The 20,039-nt window shown below is 46.1% G+C and overlaps 1 protein-coding gene across 2 annotated transcripts in view; it reads left to right on the top strand.

Moving 5' to 3' along the window:
• The window catches only part of LOC144781629 (5'-3' exonuclease PLD3-like), a 109,114-nt gene that overhangs the window by 66,575 nt on the left and 22,500 nt on the right, over positions 1 to 20,039 (top strand). For both annotated transcript variants that reach the window (XM_078660579.1, XM_078660580.1), the window contains one exon: positions 6,725 to 6,824. In XM_078660579.1, coding sequence (XP_078516705.1) covers positions 6,725 to 6,824 — 100 coding nt within the window. The remainder of the gene's footprint in view (positions 1 to 6,724; positions 6,825 to 20,039) is intronic.

Genomic DNA, 20,039 nt, shown 5'->3' with positions numbered 1-20,039 from the left:
CCAGTAAGAGATGCTATAGAGGAGGGTATAGAGGAAACAATAATAAGCGCAGAGGCAACCACAATCGCAACGCCTCTACTCCCAAACAGTGACTTCCCTTCCATCCCCCCAGACCATTCCACTCCGGTCGTGGGAAGATTACAACAGTTCCTACCTATCTGGAACTCCATCACCACAGACAGGTGGGTGAGAGAAATAATTCAGTCAGGTTATTGCCTGGAGCTGACTTCCACTCCTCCAACAATACCACCCAGACAACGTCCTATGTCACAAGAACACCTCTTACTGTTAAGGCAAGAGGTGGAATCACTACTGCAAAAGAATGCAATAGAACCAGTACCAAAGCAACATCAAAACACAGGAGTTTACTCCCTTTATTTTCTCATACCCAAACAGGACGGGTCTCAGAACAATTCTAGATCTAAGACCCCTAAACCAGTACATACACTCAAACCATTTTCATATGGTCACATTACAACAAGTTTTACCGTTGCTAGAGAAAGGCGACTTCCTTGCCACATTAGACCTCAAGGACGCCTACTTTCCCATTCATCAGTCTCACAGAAAGTACCTAAGGTTCGTGCTAGAGGGTCATCACTACCAATTCAAGGTGCTCCACTTTGGAGTGACAACAGCACCTCGAGTATTCACAAAGTGTCTAGCAGTAGTAGCAGCACACTTAAGAAGAGACAACATTCATGTCTTCCCAAATCTAGACTGGCTAATAAAATCCAAGTCATACAACCAATGCGTACAGCACACGCATCAAACAGTCTGCCTACTGCACAAGTTGGGATTTAAAGTGAATCTAAAGAAATCACATCTACAACCGTCCCTAACTCAGCAGTACCTAGGTGCCACTATAGATACCTCCAAGGCAATAGCGTACCCCAACTTACTGAGAATGCAAGCTATGCAGAATCTCATCAAAACATTCCAAGCACAACACTCACTACAAGCTTGAGTATTTATGCAGTTAATAGGAATGATAGCATCTTGCATTTTCATAGTCCCATACGCAAGACTACAAATGCGCCCCATACAAGAATGCTTGGCAGGTCAGTGGAATCAGGCTCGACAAGAAATAAGATCTGGTGGTGGTAGACGACCGGACGCATCGCTCTCTGTCTCTGCAATGGTGGAACAACAAAAACCTTTCAAAGGGCCGGCCGTTTATAGAGCCAGTTCAACAAATAATACTGACCACAGATGCATCTCTCACGGGATGGGGAGCGCACTTACAAACTCACACAGTACAAGGTATGTGGACAATAAAACAAAAGGTACTTCACATAAATTATCTGGAGTTACTAGCAATCTTTCAAGCTCTAAAATCGTTCCAACATTACATATCAAACAAAGCTGTACTAGTCCGGACGGACAATATGACAGCAATGTATTACATTCAAAAGCAAGGAGGAACACACTCCCTACAGCTCTCCCGGGTGGCGCAGAACATTTGGAGATGGGCCAGTCCTCAAAACATTTATCTGTTAGCAGAACATCTACCAGGAGTTCACAATCAATTGGCAGATCTGTTAAGTCGTCAGGGACAACAGATACACGAATGGGAGCTGCATACTCCAGTTCTTCAGCCATTTTTTCAAATGTTGGGACAACCGGAGATAGATCTGTTTGCCACACAAAGCAACTCCAAATGCCTAAGCTTCTCCGCCAGATACCCACACCCATTATCCAAAGGCAATGCGGTATGGATGAACTGGTCAATAAATTTGCTTACGCTTTTCCACCTCTCCCACTAATTCCATTAGTGGTACGGCAACTAAGGCAACATTCTCTCACATTGATTCTAATAGCACCAACGTGGGCAAGACAGGCGTGGTACACAACGCTACTGCAGCTCTCTGTAATACCACATCACAAACTAAAACTCACCCCACATCTACTAACACAGAACCATGGAGAGATTATGCATCCAGACCCAATGCAGCTCAATCTAGCGATTTGGCTCCTGAGGTCTTAGAGTTTGGATATCTAAATTTACCTCCTGATTGCATAGATGTCCTTAAAGAAGCAAGACGTCCTACCACTAGAGCATGTTATGCAGCAAAATGGAAACGATTCGTTGTCTACTGCACACATAACAAAGTTAACCCCTTAGATGTTTCTATACAAAACATCATATGCTATCTCTTACATCTACAAAGATCTAATTTAGCATACTCTTCAATTAGATTACATCTTGCTGCTATAGCGGCATATCTACAAAACAGACAACATCTGTCCTTGTTTAAAGTACCTGCAATTAAAGCGTTCATGGAAGGCCTTAAACAAATAATTCCTCCAAGAATACCACCTTCTCCAGTATGGAATTTAAATATTGTTCTACAAGACTTATGGGTCCACCCTTTGAACCATTGCATAAGTGTGAGTTACAGTTTCTTACATGGAAGGTTGCTTTTTTAGTAGCAGTCACATCACTAAGAAGAGTGAGTGAGATCCAGGCATTAACAATTCAAGAACCATTTATACAACTGCATCATAATAAAGTGGTTCTCAAGACAAATCCAAAGTTTCTGCCAAAAGTAATTTCACCGTTCCTTCTCAACCAATCCATTGAGTTGCCGGTATTTTTCCCACAACCACAAACAGTTGCAGAAAGGGCTCTTCACACGTTAGATGTAAAGAGAGCAATTCTATACTACATAGATAGGCCAAAACCTTTTCGTAAAACTAAACAACTGTTTGTGTCCTTTTCACCTCCACATAAAGGCAATCCGATTTCAAAATCAGGCATTGCTAGATGGATTGTTAAGTGTATTCAAAGTTGCTGCCAAAAAGCGAAACGCACTTTATCCATTCCTCCTAGGGCTCATTCTACCCGTAAGATAGGAGCATCTATGGCATTCTTAGGAAACATACCATTAGATGATATCTGTAAAGCAGCTACATCGTGTACTTACGCACACATTTACAAAACACTACTGTGTAGATGTGCAGGCAAAACAACAAGCAAGTGTGGGCCAGGCTGTACTAAAGACATTATTTCAAACTACTGCAACAGATGTGGGTGACCGCCGCTAAGGGAGAAACTGCTGTGCAATCTATGCAAAAGTGTGTGGTCTGCAGCCCATGTGCCTCGAACGGAAAATGCTACTTGCCAGTATGCATCTGTTCTTGGCATGTAGGGCTACAGAACCACACACGCCCACCCTCCTCCCCGGCTGCCTATATCTGTTCCAGTATTATCTTATTTAGATAGACAATGCATGGTCATCCTTATCTGTAATGATACAACTCCATCATTTGCCCAATGGCGAAAACAATCTGAGGATGGAGTCGATGCTCATGCGCCCTACGGTCTAAGGGAGGAGTCAGCTAGCAGACAAAGACTCTTCAAAGACGACAACAAAGTGTAATCATCCGGGCCTACCACCAGATGGTGATCTAATGCAAAAGTGTGTGGTTCTGCAGCCCTACATGCCAACAACAGATGCATACTGGTAAGTAGCATTTTCCTTTTATTACAGGCCACTCTTCCTAAAATGGTACACCATATTTAAGTTCCACCAGTGATTGGTTTAACATCCCCACTAATTAGGACGATTCCAAACACTGTGTAAATGACATACATTTTTTTGAGTCCTGACAAATTGCTGTTTGATGACTTTTTGTGACAGATTAGGCAGGAAACATTTTGACTTTTTCTTAGAGCAACCAGAGAACATTATCTCAGAGGGTCACCATTTTTATTTTAGTCAAGACCAGCAGACTTAAGTTGACTTGAGAGCACTACCTAGTCTATTTTTCTACTCTACCCCACGCACTTTTTCTCTTTCAACACATTTATCTACACTTTACGGCCCTACACCCCACTTCACATTATAGCTTTGAAACAAAAGATCTCTGAAAAAGAGCCCCCTTATGGGTGCCCGTTTTGTCAATGAAGTATGTCAGTGAATAACAATACAGCTAGATCACTTTGCAGGATTTCCATAAATGTTGCTGTGAATAAACCTGGACAATTTGTATACCCTTGCAGTCATAAACGAAACCAATATTGTACAATACCATCAAGTGGCAGTATGGTATCCTGATGCAGTTGCTATGGTTTGACTAAAGAAACCATAAGCAATATAGAGTAAAAAGAAAAATCTGGGCCTAATTGATCATTAGTCTAGTACTGTGAACGGTTCTGCACCTCGTATGTACCAGTATGTGAAGTCCAAACTGAATGGCCTGGCAAGCAAAAAAACGATTGATTTAACCCAGATCTGTGATTGAGGGTGAATGTTTGATTTGTTCAGCATTCTATCCCTCATCTGTTCTTTTTGCATTTGTCACCTTAAGTGGGAAGGGTATGCCCAAATGTGGGTCTGTACTCTCTATTCACCAGATTCTAGCTAGCCTGACTGATGAGGGATGATACCCTGAAACAGGTCCCAGGATGCTTGTTTCCAGTTCAGGGAGGACCTGGCACTGCAGTTCGGCTGGACTGTTCCCTTAGAGAGCATGGCCTAGACTGATTTGTATATGGCTGGGTCCAAACTGGAATGGAGTGGCGAGCAAAACCGCAATGGATTTAAACCAGATCTGTGACTGGGGGTGAATGTTTGGTTTGTTCAGCATTCCGTCCATCATCTATTCTTTTTGCATCAAAATAAATAAAGGCACAAGGGACCGAACCTAACACACATCCATGGATATTAACAAAGGCACATACTATACATATACGATCACAAATTGTAAGTGAACTTTCTGCTATCTAAATTATTTATTCAATTACGTCCAAAATTCATAATCCTAGGATCAGTAGATTGTTTTGATAGTCGATAGCAGAACAACCGTCGATGGTTTGGTCATGGGTACATCAGACCCTCTTCGATCACTAATGAAGTTTGTCCCTTCCAACAATAAATAAGTCGGACCAGCACCTATTAAGACCTGACAAAACTGGAAATTAAATCTCTTGGGCAACCGAGATCAATCAGTTGGCCTCCAGCAAATAACTCCAGACGATCAATAAATTGTAGTGTTTTTCAATCCTGTGAATCACAGTTGGGCATAAACATTTAAATCTTTGTCTAGATGTTGCTCTTCCATGAGATGGTTTAAAGAATCTAATTGACTGGATCACTGAGCACTGCAGTTGACATGTTGTCGGTTGTGATTGTTTAAGCTTGACTCTTCTCAATACAACTATTGTTGAATAGCTTAGTACAAACCAAGGTTAATGTGGACAATGTCTCCAGCATTATTGCCCTATCATAATGTTCATTTTACAAACTACCTGCCTAACTCAATGGCTTGAATGATTTAAGCAGCTGCGCTCGTGTTTGCATCTATGAACCTGTGGAATTCATCATTAAAACTGAGCATGTCGTCATTCTATTATAGCTAAAGATCACGTGAGACTTGAAGTATGTCTGAAGGATCTGCCCAATTAGAGTCAGTAAAGTCGAGCAACAAGACGTACGTAGGACTGTGCATTACTCGATGTTCCGCCTGCCGGTTATCTAAATTATCATGGACGTAGTTTTCCTGTTCAGGGACTTTGTGTAACACCCTACTGCATCTTGGAAGATGTGATTGGGACTCCAGTTTGTTTTATTGCACTAAGAGTTGAACATTTTTTATGAAAGAAACTTCTAGGACTGGAACATTAACTTCTTGTTGGCTGTGTCAATGGAACAACGGTTTGTGGGGATTGGGAGGACATGAAAATAGGGCGAGAGAGAGGCCAGGCCATGGTGTAACTATAAACCAGGACAACGTGGAGGGGCGGGGGGGGTGTGACAACAAGAAAATATGCAATTAATGCCATTGGACTGGTGGCAACTCCGACTGATTAACGGTTTGTGGGGTCTGGGGGGGGACATGAAAAGAGGGCAGGAGAGAGGCCGGGGAAGAGGTGGAACAAACTGAGCGGGAGGTGCGGGAATGATGGCAGCAACAACAGGGGATGGAAGGGTGGAAGCTGAACACACACACGCACACAGTACAACACAAGCAGGAAATGCATAAAAAATAGTCCCCCAAATAACAGAAAAACAGCCAAAGCTTAAAGATACCGTACTTGGGCCCTACACCGTAGGAGGAAATGAAAGGGAAAAAAAGAGTAACATAGAGGCAGGACTGACCACCAGCAAGCAAGAATTTTTTTTAAAACCCTGAAACAAACAAATGAAAAGCAGTGGGTGGCCTGTTAGCCAACTAAGAAGTATACTAAAGTATACAAGAGTTCCCAAATGCTCGACGGAAAAAGAAAACATAGGAACTCAATGTCCTGGCACAATTGTGATTTACTTGATTCAGATTTAATAAACTCAGAAATAGGAACAAATGGAAAACAGGCAGAGAGCAGAGAAAAATGTACACAGTAGAGCGAACTGCAACTGGCAATCTCAACCGAAAGTTTAAGAGTGGACGAGGACCATAAAGCTACCAACTATCTTCTCAATTTTCAGCTACTGAGACTATAATCCAATTTGTTTATATAGAATTGTACGCAGTTGAATAGTAGACCGTTAGCATGGTCTAAAGACCACTGTAAAAGCAAAAAATGAAAAACTGATGTGTGTAAACCTGTAACATGTTATTATGTGGAATCACATGCTCCATTCTTAGACTTGCTAGTGTTTACTGGTTGTTTCCAGGCCCTCAAATTGTAGGTAGTTTGTTCCAGAGAAAAATGAGGAGCCACCATTGTACGTCTGAGTGATCGCTCGAGATGTAACTGTCTGACTTTCCACCTGTCTTTCAGAAATTGTTCGTCGTTCCATCCACTGAGAAGCAGAAGACGTTTCCCTTCAGCCGTGTCAACCACAACAAGTACATGGTGACGGACCGCATCGCTTATATCGGTATGTGCTTGGGTGTGACACAGATAGCCTTGTAAGGGAGAGGACCGGAGGCCATAAGAATATTAATGAAGTCAAGGATTCAGTGAGGTTGTAAACATAGATAGGGGCGCATACAACGGATATGCGAAGTGGATTGTGTAGATTGGGTGATTTAGTGCCTAATCTAGAGTTTGACAGGCAGGGTATTCTGCCACAAATGTGGCGGTGTACGCTGTCTGCCACCCTGTTTGGAGTCAGGCGGACTATTATGCTTCTGCTGGTAGGGCGCCCACTTGCTCTGCCATAGGAAACCCCGCACGGAAGACCCGATGGAATTGGGGCCTTCGATATTGCTACATCAACCGTCATCCCTATTTCGAGTGGACAATCTGATGTATTTTTTTTAAGTTTGGGAAGGCCAGTGAAACCCTGCAGTCCTGACAGGAAAAAAAAAAAAAGTACCCCCTCCCTGGACCCTCAAAGTAAGCTCTCAGGGCATCAGGGTCTTTTCTTTCTTTTTTTTTTTTCTAACCAAAAACAGACTCCATGTTTGGGATGTAATTTTTGGAAAACAAAAAAGTTTGGTGAGTGACTGAAACATGGTGACTACTCACCAAACTTTCAGTGCTTTCAGAGGCGCTACCATGATGGCGGTTCCTCTGAAGGCACCAATGTCGCTCCATGGCTGGTGATATGGTGGGCTGACGGACGGCAGGCTGCTCACTAAACTGTAAATCTGACGCTTGCCGCATTGTTCAGAGTTCAGCAGACGGGATATACTGTCACAAGCATTGGGAGATGGCCTTTTCACCGTATTACAAGTGCAGTGGGTTCATCACAACCCTGGGCTCTGTACCACTGAACTTAACTTCCCTAATGATAAGTGTGTCCCGTAGTTATGCGCACCTGGTCGGTCTAGGACCAGGCCAATGTACTGCTGATGTTGTGATCAGAAAAAGTGTATAGGGCACTTGTAAAATGTGGACCGGATATCGCCACGTTTTGACGGAGTATCCCATCCACCAAACTCTAAATTTTAGAAATGAAGACCATCTTGATCTTCTCTCCGTCTGCTTCTGTAGTGTTCAGGATGAGAAATGAGAGATTGCTGCCAAGCAAGATATGTTCCCATTAGCATTAAAACAACTGTTTAATATTTGCCTTCTTATCCTAATCTGAACAATAATTAGGATGTGATACAACAACAATGACCCTTTTACAGACAGAAGATAATAGCATATATACAAATGCTATGGTCCACAAGCAAAGGTTGAGGGCACATAATCTGGATGAAAGGCTAATGCCCACTGGAACATTCATTAACACAGTTCTAAAATGCTCAGCAGAAGCAACAGGAATTTAAAAAACATCTTTGGAAGATCAATTTAAAACAAACTAATAATACCTGCCTGCTGTTGTCTAGTACACTCGGCAAGCAATTTGTTTGACACTAATGTAACAACATAATTGCTGGAAAATGGGATCTGAAGCAACAGCCAAAACTGTGGGAGTCATTCTGATTTGCTGGTGGAGCATTCTTACAATGGACAAATCAGAGTTTTGGAAAGCAGGTCTTTGTCACCAGACTGCTCTCTTTTGAGCAAGGTGATTCTTTTTTGGGGCATTAGGAACATTTCACTGCCTGTTCTAGTAGATCCTTAAGAGACCTCTCTCTATTTGAAATTAGTAGTTCATTTCCTTCAGACAAGAAGTTGTATGTAGACCATTTATACAGTTGTTTCTATGTTTTCACAGAGGGTATTGTTGTCCTGTTACCTATTGTTGTTTGACCATGCCACCAGTATGCCAACCATTTACCTACATATCAGCAGGCTTGTTTTAATTTATGAAAATATGCTGTTTCTCTAAACAATATTGTTTTAAAGACATGATTCAAATATTTTTCAATGGGCTAGAGCCATGATTACAGGGCAAAGCTTTGATGGATACAAATGTATGAGGAAACATTTTTACTACTAGGAAATCTTTGAATAGTGATATATCCAGTTGCTTTTACCATGGTTTACTGTGTACCAACAGAAGAGCGCCAACCATGTGGAATGACTCGGGGCATCTCCCTAAAAGACCAGCCCAAATTACTAGACCCTATCCTAGATTTACAAGCTGCACAATTCATGTTCCCCATCAACGATGTGCAGCTTGGGTTCTGGGGCACATTGAGTACAGGGTTCAAGTCTAGGAATATCCGTCTTCCATTTAGGGAGGTTCACTCAGACGTCAAAAGTGATTAATGAAAATAATGTAGTTTTCCAATGCCTCTCACTACTGAAATTGCGTTAAAGAACATTCCATTCCGTCATCACAGGCTCTCCTGTGCATTACAGAACAAGACCAATCCTATTCACATAGACTTGGAGCAGCCTGAACTATTAAGTCGTGCCCTCTGTGCAGAGAAACACAATTAGCACTCCGAGAGACACAAGTGGCACACCCAGAGGTTTGCTTTGAGGTAGGTACAGATGCAATTTGAGTGCACTAGCTGGGTAAGGGCTACACATATGAATCAGAGCTATATGGATTTTTCTCATGAAGCCACCAACTATATCATCCGGTAAAGAACATTTCTCTTGAGAGGATAGTCATTCGTGAAGTCTTGACTGCCTCTTCCTACTTCCTTCTCTAAGTATCCAATGTCATGTTGATTAGTTCTCCCCACTCTCGTACGCACGTTCTAGGCATAAAAATGTTTGCGTCCACATTACCCTCTGTAGTTTCTAGGGGCTTTGCAGGGGTAGCCCTTTGAACACTCCATCATGAACTATAAAGCATAGCAGGCAAACAACGGTGATGAGCCTTCATACCCACTTGGGTTTTTATTTGCATCCATTTCGCTGGAAATAACCTACCTGATTGAGGACTTCAGATCCCAGAAACGCCACTGTTTGCTTACGCCCAGGGGGCGGGGACTTAATACTAATGGGACGAGCTCCAGCAGGTGATGAAAGTGTGCCACTGAGGAAGAGAGCCTTTGCTCTCGAAATGCATTTGGCAGCTGACTATGTTTGAAGAGCGTCATCTTTGTAACTCTGCCGGCAAGTTTGTGAAATAAAGGAGTTCGTTACAGAGTTCGTGTGTGGCTGCTTCCAAATGGGTCTCTGCACTGTGTTGGATGGATATATATATATCAGAGATCGAGAGAGCCACTTCCTGCTTCTCGTTGGTGCTTCTCGTTGGTGCTGCGGCTGCTGGGAGAGGCCGGGAGAGGTGCGGCGCGGCTTACAACTTTGGAGGACTTTGGAGGAGCACGACCACAACCGAGGAGAGTTGCTCTCTGTGCCGAACGCCGCCGCAGCCCACGCAGCTCACGAGCCAGAGCCAGAGGCAAAGACCGGACCGGACCTGGGACCGGGAGAAGCTGCCGGTAAGGAGATACAGGGAGGGCGGGCGGACAGGTGGGCAGAAAAAGCGAGCGGGCGGCGTGAGCACTGTGGAAGTGCTGCGGTAGCGCCGTGACATCAACGCCCCCCGCCGCTCCCGCCCCCCGCCGCACGCCAACACTTGATGTGAGCCCGTGTCCTCGAGTCCCGAGGCAAGATCGGACGGAGCTCTTACATTAGCCGAAAGGAGACAGAAGGAGGGCGGTCAGAAGGGAAAGCCGAGCGGGCCGGGCAGGCAGGGCAGGCGGGCGGTGTGAGCGCTGTAGTAGCTGTAGTGGCGCTGCAAAACCAACAACACCGCCCTGTCGCCTAGCCGCCCCCTGTCACCGACACTGCCACTCCAGCTCCTCATAACGACAAAGTCAAAAGAGACAATAGAGGCATCAGAGCAGCGCACTGAGTGGGACCAACCAGCCAATAAATCCAATAAAATAACTGGCAACAAATCTAAAAAGTCATAAAACCATTTAAATCTTGCCTCCTCCTTCCACCCATCCGCTATTAATCACATCCTCACGCGAAGTAAGAGAGCGAGCCCCACAAGTACCCCCCAAGTTGTGCAGGGGTCAATCAACCTCAACGCTAGGGTAGCCTGGGGCAGTAATAACTCCTGTCGCATCATAGACACACCAACGGGGAACGAGCTACAGCTCCGAGTAGTAGACTGTGCATTCAAGAGCACACTTGATCTCTCACACAGTTGACACCAACAAAACTGACGTAACTGACAAAGAGGAGTAAGGAATCAAGACCGGGAACCACCCAAGCATGCTTTAGCGGTTGGGCGGGCAGGTGTTAGCGCAGGAAGACCGCTGTGATAACACCGCCGCTGCATCAGTTCTCTCCAAATTCACAGCCGCCAAAGGGGGAGACAAGGACTCCAATACCAAGAACTAAGCCCCCGCAGCAGTCGGTCTGACAAGACAGGACCGCGACAGTTAGGATACAGAATGAGATCCGGTACTAAAAGGCAAACTAATCACAGCAAAAAGCAAAAAAAAACTAACGTGAAACCAACCCCTAAAGAGTCCTTCACTTCGTCATCAGACGAAGAGAATGAGAAAACACCGGAAAGGCAAGACCCAGGAAAGTCGGAGACAATGCCGGGAAAGTTGGTGGCAATACCGGAAAATCCCAGCTCGGCGACACGCAATCACGGACAGCAAAAAATTAATACATTTTTCTTTTTGAAAGATCCGGTTTCAGCGATTTTCTCCACCACAGCGGAGTCGCAAAATCTCCCGAGCCCAATTCTTCCAGAGGCAACAAAATCATTCATAGCATCAAGGGTTTCAAACAAGGAATGGGGGCCAAAAACACCAAATACACAGGTAAACTTACAAGGTAACCCCGATAATATATGGAAAACCAACATCATGAATAACCAGACAGAAACAGTTCAGGTTCAAGTACACATCGCACCCAGTCCTCCTGAGGAGACCGACTTCAACTATGAAGGTGACAACAAACTCACAACTTGCTCACATGTTCAAGAAACAAAAGCGCAAAAAGAATCAAAAACTCATTTTTCATTAACACAAGATCTAGAAACGCTAGAAAATCTCTTTGCCAAATCAAGTCCTCAAAACACAAGTCACAAAGAACACATCGACAACAAGAAAACAGTAGAAGGAACGGACACGGGAGGTACATTAAGCCAGAAACCAGACCGTGAGATAGTCTGAAAAGCCTGCTTCAATTAAAAAAACTCCAAAGTCGATTAACACAACCAAAAAAATAATAATAAAAAGAGCACTAGACTTCGAACAATCAACAACCGTATCTCCCTCCACAAAGGGGCGTATACGCGAGCAGAAGGCCTCCACACCACGAAACATTAAAGACCACGACAGTAGCAGAATAATTTTGATTGACGACACCAGTACTGCCAGTAACGAAGCACTAAACAAAGTCCAGACGGACCCTATTCTAATTTCATCGACAAGTAGGATCGAACAGACTAGCGCGATGTCAGGAAACATAGCCGATCCTCAATACAACCAAAATTGGGGGAAATCGCTAATCAGTACATTGGATCAAGCAATAAAGGCATTAAACTTCCAATCGGACAAAATGGAAGTACAAATAGACTTGATAAACATCATTGCCGAGCACATCTCCAAAATAAGCTCTAAAGTTGACACAATATTAACCTCCTTACCCAAGAAGGAAAAGGGGGTTGCCACCGTAAACAGAAGTAGAAATCGTACAAATTCAGGAAATGGACCCCAAACAAACAAGCATTGGAAATGCAATAGGTCTCGCAGCATTAGAGTTAGTGCTTTTAGAATTGTTTATGGGTTTTTTTGTAAATCTTTAGCATTTTTGTTTCCTGTAGCCAATGCTAAAGAATTAAAAAAAAAAAGCCATAAACATTTCTAAAAGCTCTAACTCAAACGCTCCGAGACCTATTGCACTGTGTGAGGGTGAGGGGTTGAGGGTGAGTGAGGGTGAGGGTGGGTGAGGGTGGGTGAGGGTGAGTGAGGTTGAGTGAGGGGTTGAGGGTGAGTGAGAGTGAGGGTGAGTGAGGGTGAGTGAGAGTGAGGGTGAGAGTGGGTGAGGGTGAGTGAGGGTGAGGGTGAGTGAGGGTGAGGGTGAGTGAGGGTGAGTGAGGGTGAGTGAGGGTGAGTGAGTGAGGGTGAGGGTGAGTGAGGGTGAGGGTGAGTGAGGGTGAGGGTGAGTGAGGGTGAGGGTGAGTGAGGGTGAGTGAGGGTGAGTGAGGATGAGGGTGAGTGAGGGTGAGGGTGAGTGAGGGTGAGTGAGGGTGAGGGGTTGATGTTGAGGGGTTGAGGGTGAGTGAGGGTGAGTGAGGGGTTGAGGGTGAGTGAGAGTGAGGGTGAGTGAGGGTGAGTGAGGGTGAGTGAGGGTGAGTGAGGGTGAGTGAGAGTGAGGGTGAGTGAGGGTGAGAGTGGGTGAGGGTGAGGGTGAGTGAGGGTGAGGGTGAGTGAGGGTGAGGGTGAGTGAGGGTGAGTGAGGGTGAGGGTGAGTGAGGGTGAGTGAGGGTGAGGTTGCGAGGGCGTTAAAGTTTGTGGTCATGAAGAGAGCACTTCCTCCTCCCCACGGGGTCTGTAGAAAAGAGCAGAGGAGGGAGAGAGGCTTGAATGGAGCGAGGGGAACCTGCATAGATAATGAGGCCCATTCACAAAAAATGCACGGAGAGGGGGAGGGGAGATGCTCGCAGCCTCTGCTGAGAAGGAGTTGAGTGCAATTAGCTGCATCCATCACAGAGAAGAGGAGGGGGCTAGCTGCTGGCTTCCCGGTGCTTCTCTCGTTCCCTCCCTGACATGGTAGCTGGGGCAATAATCCCGTAAGATCCCAAAGCGTCAGTGATAGAGTGTCTGATTTGGGACTAAGAGCAGTGTTTAATTTATTTTAAAAACAAAGGCATATACGCGCACAGACAATTATATAAAATCGGTGCACCAATGGTGCCAAAGTAGGAGATTGCGAGGGCGTTAAAGTTTGTGGTCATGAAGAGAGCACTTCCTCCTCCCCACGGGGTCTGTAGAAAAGAGCAGAGGAGGGAGAGAGGCTTGAATGGAGCGAGGGGAACCTGCATAGATAATGAGGCCCATTCACAAACCAGGTCTTCAATATTCCTTTACAACAATATTTAAATGCCATGATCAACATGACTGCGGACGAATCGTTTTAAAAAAAATATTATCAAGGCGCGTGTTTAATAGACACTGGCTTTCCGTAATTTGAAGCACTGTTAGCCATGGCCACTGGGTGTCGCATTATGTGCAATATGTGTATAAATAAAAAAAGGAGTAGTACTCACCCCCAGAGTATGGACCCATGCTCGGGACACACAATTACACGTTATGTAGGGAACGCGTGTAAACCACTCAGGATCGGGTGAATAAACGTGGAGCATTAAAAATACAAATGCATCTTAAAGCCGAAGCGGGAGAGGGAAGTGCACTGAACAGATGCCCTTGTACCGCTTTGATGAAAGTAAACAAACAAATGCTGGTGGAAAGCCGTAGCGGAAGGGGGAATTGCACGGGAGACGCAAGGCTAATAAAAATTATGCAATGGAGGGTGAGGCGCGTATTTTGTAAATAAAGGCAAGCGTTATTCACAGAGCTTATAAATGCATAGTGTGAAAAAAAAGGAATATTAATCATCCCCGGAGTACGGATCTATTATCGTGATGCACAATTACACACGATGTAGGGAATGCCTTTAAACCATCCAGGATCGGGTGATCACGTTGTGGAGCATTTAAAACAAAGGAGTGCAAATGTTGCTCAAATGGGAGGGGAAAGAGCAGGGAACAGGCACCCGTATACCGCTCTGATGAAAGTAAGCAAAGACATGCAAATGCTGGTGGAAAGCCAAAGCGGGAGGGAGAAGTTCACTGAAGAGCAAAGCCGCCATTGCTAATAAAAACAAGCTTTCGGCATTGCGTGGCGGGAGGGGGCGGGGGGAACGTCGAGGGCAGGCAGGATGACTCAGGGGAGGGGGCGGAGCGGGGCAGAGCGGCATGTAGGTGTGAAGAAGCCGGGCCTTTGAAGTGAAGCTAAGCTTCACTTCAAAGGTGTCGGAGGAATGCGGGCGGCTGTGCACGCGCTTTTAAGCTCAATGCACATGCGCATTGAGCTTAAAAGTCACGGGCACTGCAAGGAATCGCCACGATTCCTTGCAAGTTAGATAAAGAGTAGATGAGCCCCTATAGTCTCGCTTGCTCGATGCGCATGCGCATCGACAGGCGAGACCTAAAAACCAAACAAAAGTTAGTCGATGTAACTGTGGCAGTATAATTGAAAAACTGGCCACCCTCCCTGAGATTCTAACTGACATCCTGGGTGTAGTGAAAACAACCGGCGATGAAAACAGAATCCGGGATCACATGATCCCCATACATAAGGAAAGAACTTCAATTGGACCATCCGGAAGCCAAACCCAGGACCAACCCCCCAATAGGGCAGAGAAGAAAATAGTTAAAGGTCAAGTCAAAGGGTTGCTGGAAAGCCAAGAAGAGCAAATAAATGAAGGCTCGCCAACCCTGTTGAACGAACACCAGGACAAATTAACAAAACGTCAACGAAAAAGAGCAAGAAAGGCTCGGACCAAACAAAATAAAAAACCCGTCGGTGTCCCGGACCACATCTTTCCAATGTTCAGAAAGAGACTCAGCCAAGACCCAGACGAACAAAAAGTTAGGTGTAAACACTCTGACAGTACCCAGGATCAACAAGACCCGGAAAGGGTAAGCTTCTCCTTCGAGTCCTCAGCAAAGACGGAAGAAATACAAAAACTAGAACCAAAAACCCCTAATGGGCCAACTACATCCAAACAACCAACCAAAGACAAAACCAAACCCAAAAGTAACACCAAGGAATCACCTTGCATAAGATCTTATGCTGATAACGGCCCAAAAGCCGAGGATAAAGACAAGGATATCCACACCAACACTAGCAATCTACACCCCAACTTGTCCACACCCGAAACAAAAGAGGAGAAAGAAACAAGTAAACAGGACAAAAAACACCGATTCAAACATGTAAGCAGGGCCGTAAGTGAACAAAAAAACTCACAACACGATCAAGACCTGAGAGCTTTAAAAATCACGACTAACGTAACAGGCAGGAGGGTTATATCGAAACAAGATCTCCGGGACTCTATACAACCAGACCAACGTTGAGGAATTAGATTTATGAAGCAAATCGAAAACAGTAGGGAAAAACTAACCGTCCACGAAACAGAAATAGATCCTAAATTAGGGACCTCAAGTATTAAAAACACTACAAATCCACAACTGGAGCACACCAGAACAACATCAGAGGAAATCGAACCAGTAGTAACATTTATTTATTTATTTATTTTTTAAAGTAAGACTTTATTTTAAGTATGCCAATAGTACAAAGTAGTAGTCAGCGAATCAACAATTACTGTTACACATGCAGTATCACCTCTATGAAGTTACACAGCTGTTTAGCCGACAACTCTCTGGTCCGGCAGCAAATTTGGATAGTGTACTTAGGCATTTCAGGAGTAGTTGCGGATCATGCAATGTCTCATTTTTATATAAATCAAACAAAACTTCAGACTCTTACAGATCCAATAGTCATCGTTAATCATACATAGCATCTCTATTGTCACTTTCCGGTGTAGGTGTTGCAGTAGGCAACCCAATCCCCTCCCGAACTCCAGGCCAAGTGTTCCCCAGGGCACATGGTCTCTATCTTCCCTCTGCCTCTGTCCCACCTCCCATTCATCCAGTTCCCCTTCATCTCCTGAACTGTCTTCCGCTTCCTCAGAAAGAGGTTCGCATAGTCCCCCTCTATATCTATTCCATGCTGTCCAGATCTCGTTCCATTTGCGAGGGTTGGCTCTCAGTTTGTATACTGCCCGTTCAGTTAACATGAGTTTGTCCATTGTTCTACACCACAGTGTCAACGTAGGTATGTCAGGCACTCCCCACCGCTGCGCGATGTCTCGCTTGGCCACCATGATCCCAATAGTTGTCCATTGCCGTTTTCGATGCGTCAAGTCGGTTCCCTCCCACACATTCAGCAGACACACACGCGCATCTGGCGTCAATGAGGTCTCGAGGGTTTGGGAGATGGTGCGCATGATCTGCTGCCAATACGTCAAAATAAATGGACATTCCCAAAGTGTGTGCAGTAGTGTCCCCTCTTCCCCACATCCCCTAAGACAATACGGGTGATCTGCCCTGTGCATTCTGTGTAGGGCGGTTCTGGTGTAATATACCCTGTGCAGTATTTTGAATTGTATCAGTCTGAATCGAGCCGAAACGCCCGCCTCCCGTGGCGACGCCAGTGCGGCGTTCCAGTCTGTCTCATCCATGGCCCCTAATTCAGTTTCCCACTTCTCCCTCAGCTTGAGCAGAGGGTCCGGGAGATTATTCAGCAATTTACGATAGGTGAGTGAGGTGGCGCCTGTTTGCATAAAATCTTTGAGCAGTCTGTCTTCCAGAGGCGAGGAGTCCGGGACAGTCGACCCTGGCTCAATTACTGCCATTAATGCATGTTTTATTTGTAAGTATCGGTACGTTTCATTGGGGCCCAACTCGTATTGTTGCTGCAATTGGGAGAAAGGGATCACACCCGCAGCGGTCCATAGATCTCCTACTGTCGAGATTCCAATGGTGTCCCAGTGATTAAAGCCCTTGTACGTTCGAAGACAGCCTAGGCGCTTGGTGTCCCATAATGGAGTGAGCTTAGTTATGACCCCTTTCCATTTAAGTCGCGTCAGTGCCCTGTGCCACAGCGATACGGTATGTTTGGTTGGGCCGAACAGCGTCGCCGTTTGGCTAGAATTGTAGAGTGGAGCCAACATACTGTATGTTCCTAGTTGCGCTCTATCCGCTAAATATGCTGGGTCAGCATGTGGTGCGTGTATCCACTGATTAATGACTTTGAGCTGTGATGCCCAATAATAAAGCTGCATGTTTGGCAAAGCTATCCCTCCGTCGTACCACCCACGATTGAGTTTGGCATGTGCTACTCTGGGTGGGCGTTCTCCCCACAACAGGTCCGTCATCACCGCTGTTACTTTTCGGAAATAGGAAGGCGGTACTAAGACCGGAGTGTTTTCCAGTACATATAGAAGGCGCGGTAGAGCCATCATTTTGAATAACGCCGCGCGCCCCAGTAGTGTGAGAGGCAGGGCTTTCCAATGTCTCACATCCGCCTTCAGGCGGGCAAGTGGGGGCAACAGGTTCTTATCATAGAACACATCCGCATTACGAGCAACGTGTATACCCAGATATTTAAATGTGGTGTCGGCTATCATCAATGGACAGCTATCAGGAAGAGTTGGTTGCGGACCTTTCAGGACATAAATGACAGATTTTGTCCAGTTGATTGTGTACCCGGAGGTCAGACCATGAGCGTTACATATCGCCAATAACTTTGGAATACCAGCCATCGGGTCTGATAGGTACACCAACATGTCGTCAGCGTACAGGGAGACTCTATCCTCCCATCCATCACCCCATTGCAGTCCTTTCAATAATGGGGTAGTCCGAAGGGCGGAAGCCAGTGGTTCCAGTACTAGCGCGAACAGCAGGGGGGATAGCGGGCACCCCTGGCGCGTTCCCCTAGCCAGGGGGATCGTTCGGGAGACGTGGCCATTGGCCGTTACATGTGCTGCAGGGTTCGCGTATAATAATTTAATCCAGGAAAGGAACTTGGGGCCGAAGCCCATACGAGCCAATACCGCGAACATGTACTGCCACTCCACCATGTCAAACGCCATCCTGGCATCTAATGACAGAATGGCCGCTGGCTCCGACAGTCGATGGGCTCGCGCCAATACTCCGTGCACCCGCCGGAGGTTCAGTGTTGTGCTTCTATGTGGCATGAAGCCCGACTGATCCGGGTGGATTAAGTGCGTCAGGTACGGGAGCAGTCTGGTCGCTATCAGTTTCGCCAGAATCTTCGCCTCAGCGTTAAGCAGGGAGATCGGGCGGTATGACGTACAGTCTATGGGCGGTTTACCTGGTTTTGGGATGGCCACTATGGTTGCCACTCGTTGATCCAGGGGTAGAGTCCCCACCTCCCGGCATTCCGTGAACATGGCCAGCAGAGGTGAGCTCAGGGTGTCCGTCATAGCCTGGAACCACTCAATCGGAATCCCATTAGGGCCCAGCGCCTTGCCTGTGCGCAATGCGCTAATCGCCGCTCGAATCTCGTCCTCCGTCAGGTCTGCCTCTAGATCAGACACTGCCTCCGGCGGTAGAGTCTCGACCCGCGCATCCTGAAGCGCCGACATTGCCGCTTCAGCCGTAACTATGACTCTAGGGGTGTAGACATCTTGGAAGTGATCAGCTAAGATTTCTATTATCTTAGAGGGACATGAGTGAAGTACCCCATCTGAGTCCTTCAATTGCAAAATGTGCCTAGTGCCCTCTTTTTTATCTAGCCATGCCAGTAGTTTACTGGCCTTGTCCCCTATGTCATACACCCTATGTGTGGTCGCCTCAATATTGCCTAGTGTTTGTCGCCTGAGGAGATCGTCGTGTGATTGCTGGCAAAGGTGGAGTGAGTGGAGTGTGTCCTCTGACGGGTGCGCCATATGGGCCGTATTTGCTTGTTCTAGCTTCAGTTCTAGATTTAACTGCTCCTGCTTTTGTGAGCGCTTGTGTGCCTCTATTGTTGCGATCGCCTGCCCCCTGAACACTGTTTTGTACGCTTCCCAGAGGGTCGTCGGGGAGGCCACGGAATCTGAATTCTCCGAAAAATAGTATCTAGTCGCCCTTTTCAGATCCTTACGGATGCGAGGTACTTTAAGGTACCCCGGGTAAATTGGGTAGATTCTCCTGCGGGCTATCGCCGAGCATGTCAGATTCATCGTCAAAGGGGAGTGGTCCGAGATACCACGGGGCCCTATCTTCACATCAGTAATCGTGAGGCGGCCGTCCCCAGTGTAAGGAAATAGTCAATACGGGACAGGCAGTTGTGAACGGCTGAATAATAAGAGTATTGATGATCCTCGGGGTGCAGACACCGCCATATATCTACCAGACCCTGTGCTTCTAGGAACTCACCGAATCGGGATGGACCGGATGTGGGCGCCCCAGCCGGGAACCTATCTCGCGCAGCATCAGCCACCGCATTAAAGTCCCCTCCCACCACTAGATCTCCGTCAGGGAGTTCTAACAAGAACCTTCCTAGGTCCGGAAGTGCGGCCGCATGTAGTGCTGGTGGGATATAGACAGACACCACGTTAAGGGATGTTCCCTCCCACTGTCCACATGCTGCTGCAAAGCGGCCATGAGCGTCAGTCTTAGTAGTCTGTAAAATGAATCGGGATGTCTTCTTCATCCAAATGCCCGTTCCCCTGGACCCTGACGTGAAGTCTG

Source organism: Lissotriton helveticus, chromosome 9 (assembly GCF_964261635.1).
Source record: "Lissotriton helveticus chromosome 9, aLisHel1.1, whole genome shotgun sequence".
Classification (NCBI taxonomy): domain Eukaryota; kingdom Metazoa; phylum Chordata; class Amphibia; order Caudata; family Salamandridae; genus Lissotriton; species Lissotriton helveticus.
This window is presented reverse-complemented; position numbering and strand designations above follow the sequence as displayed.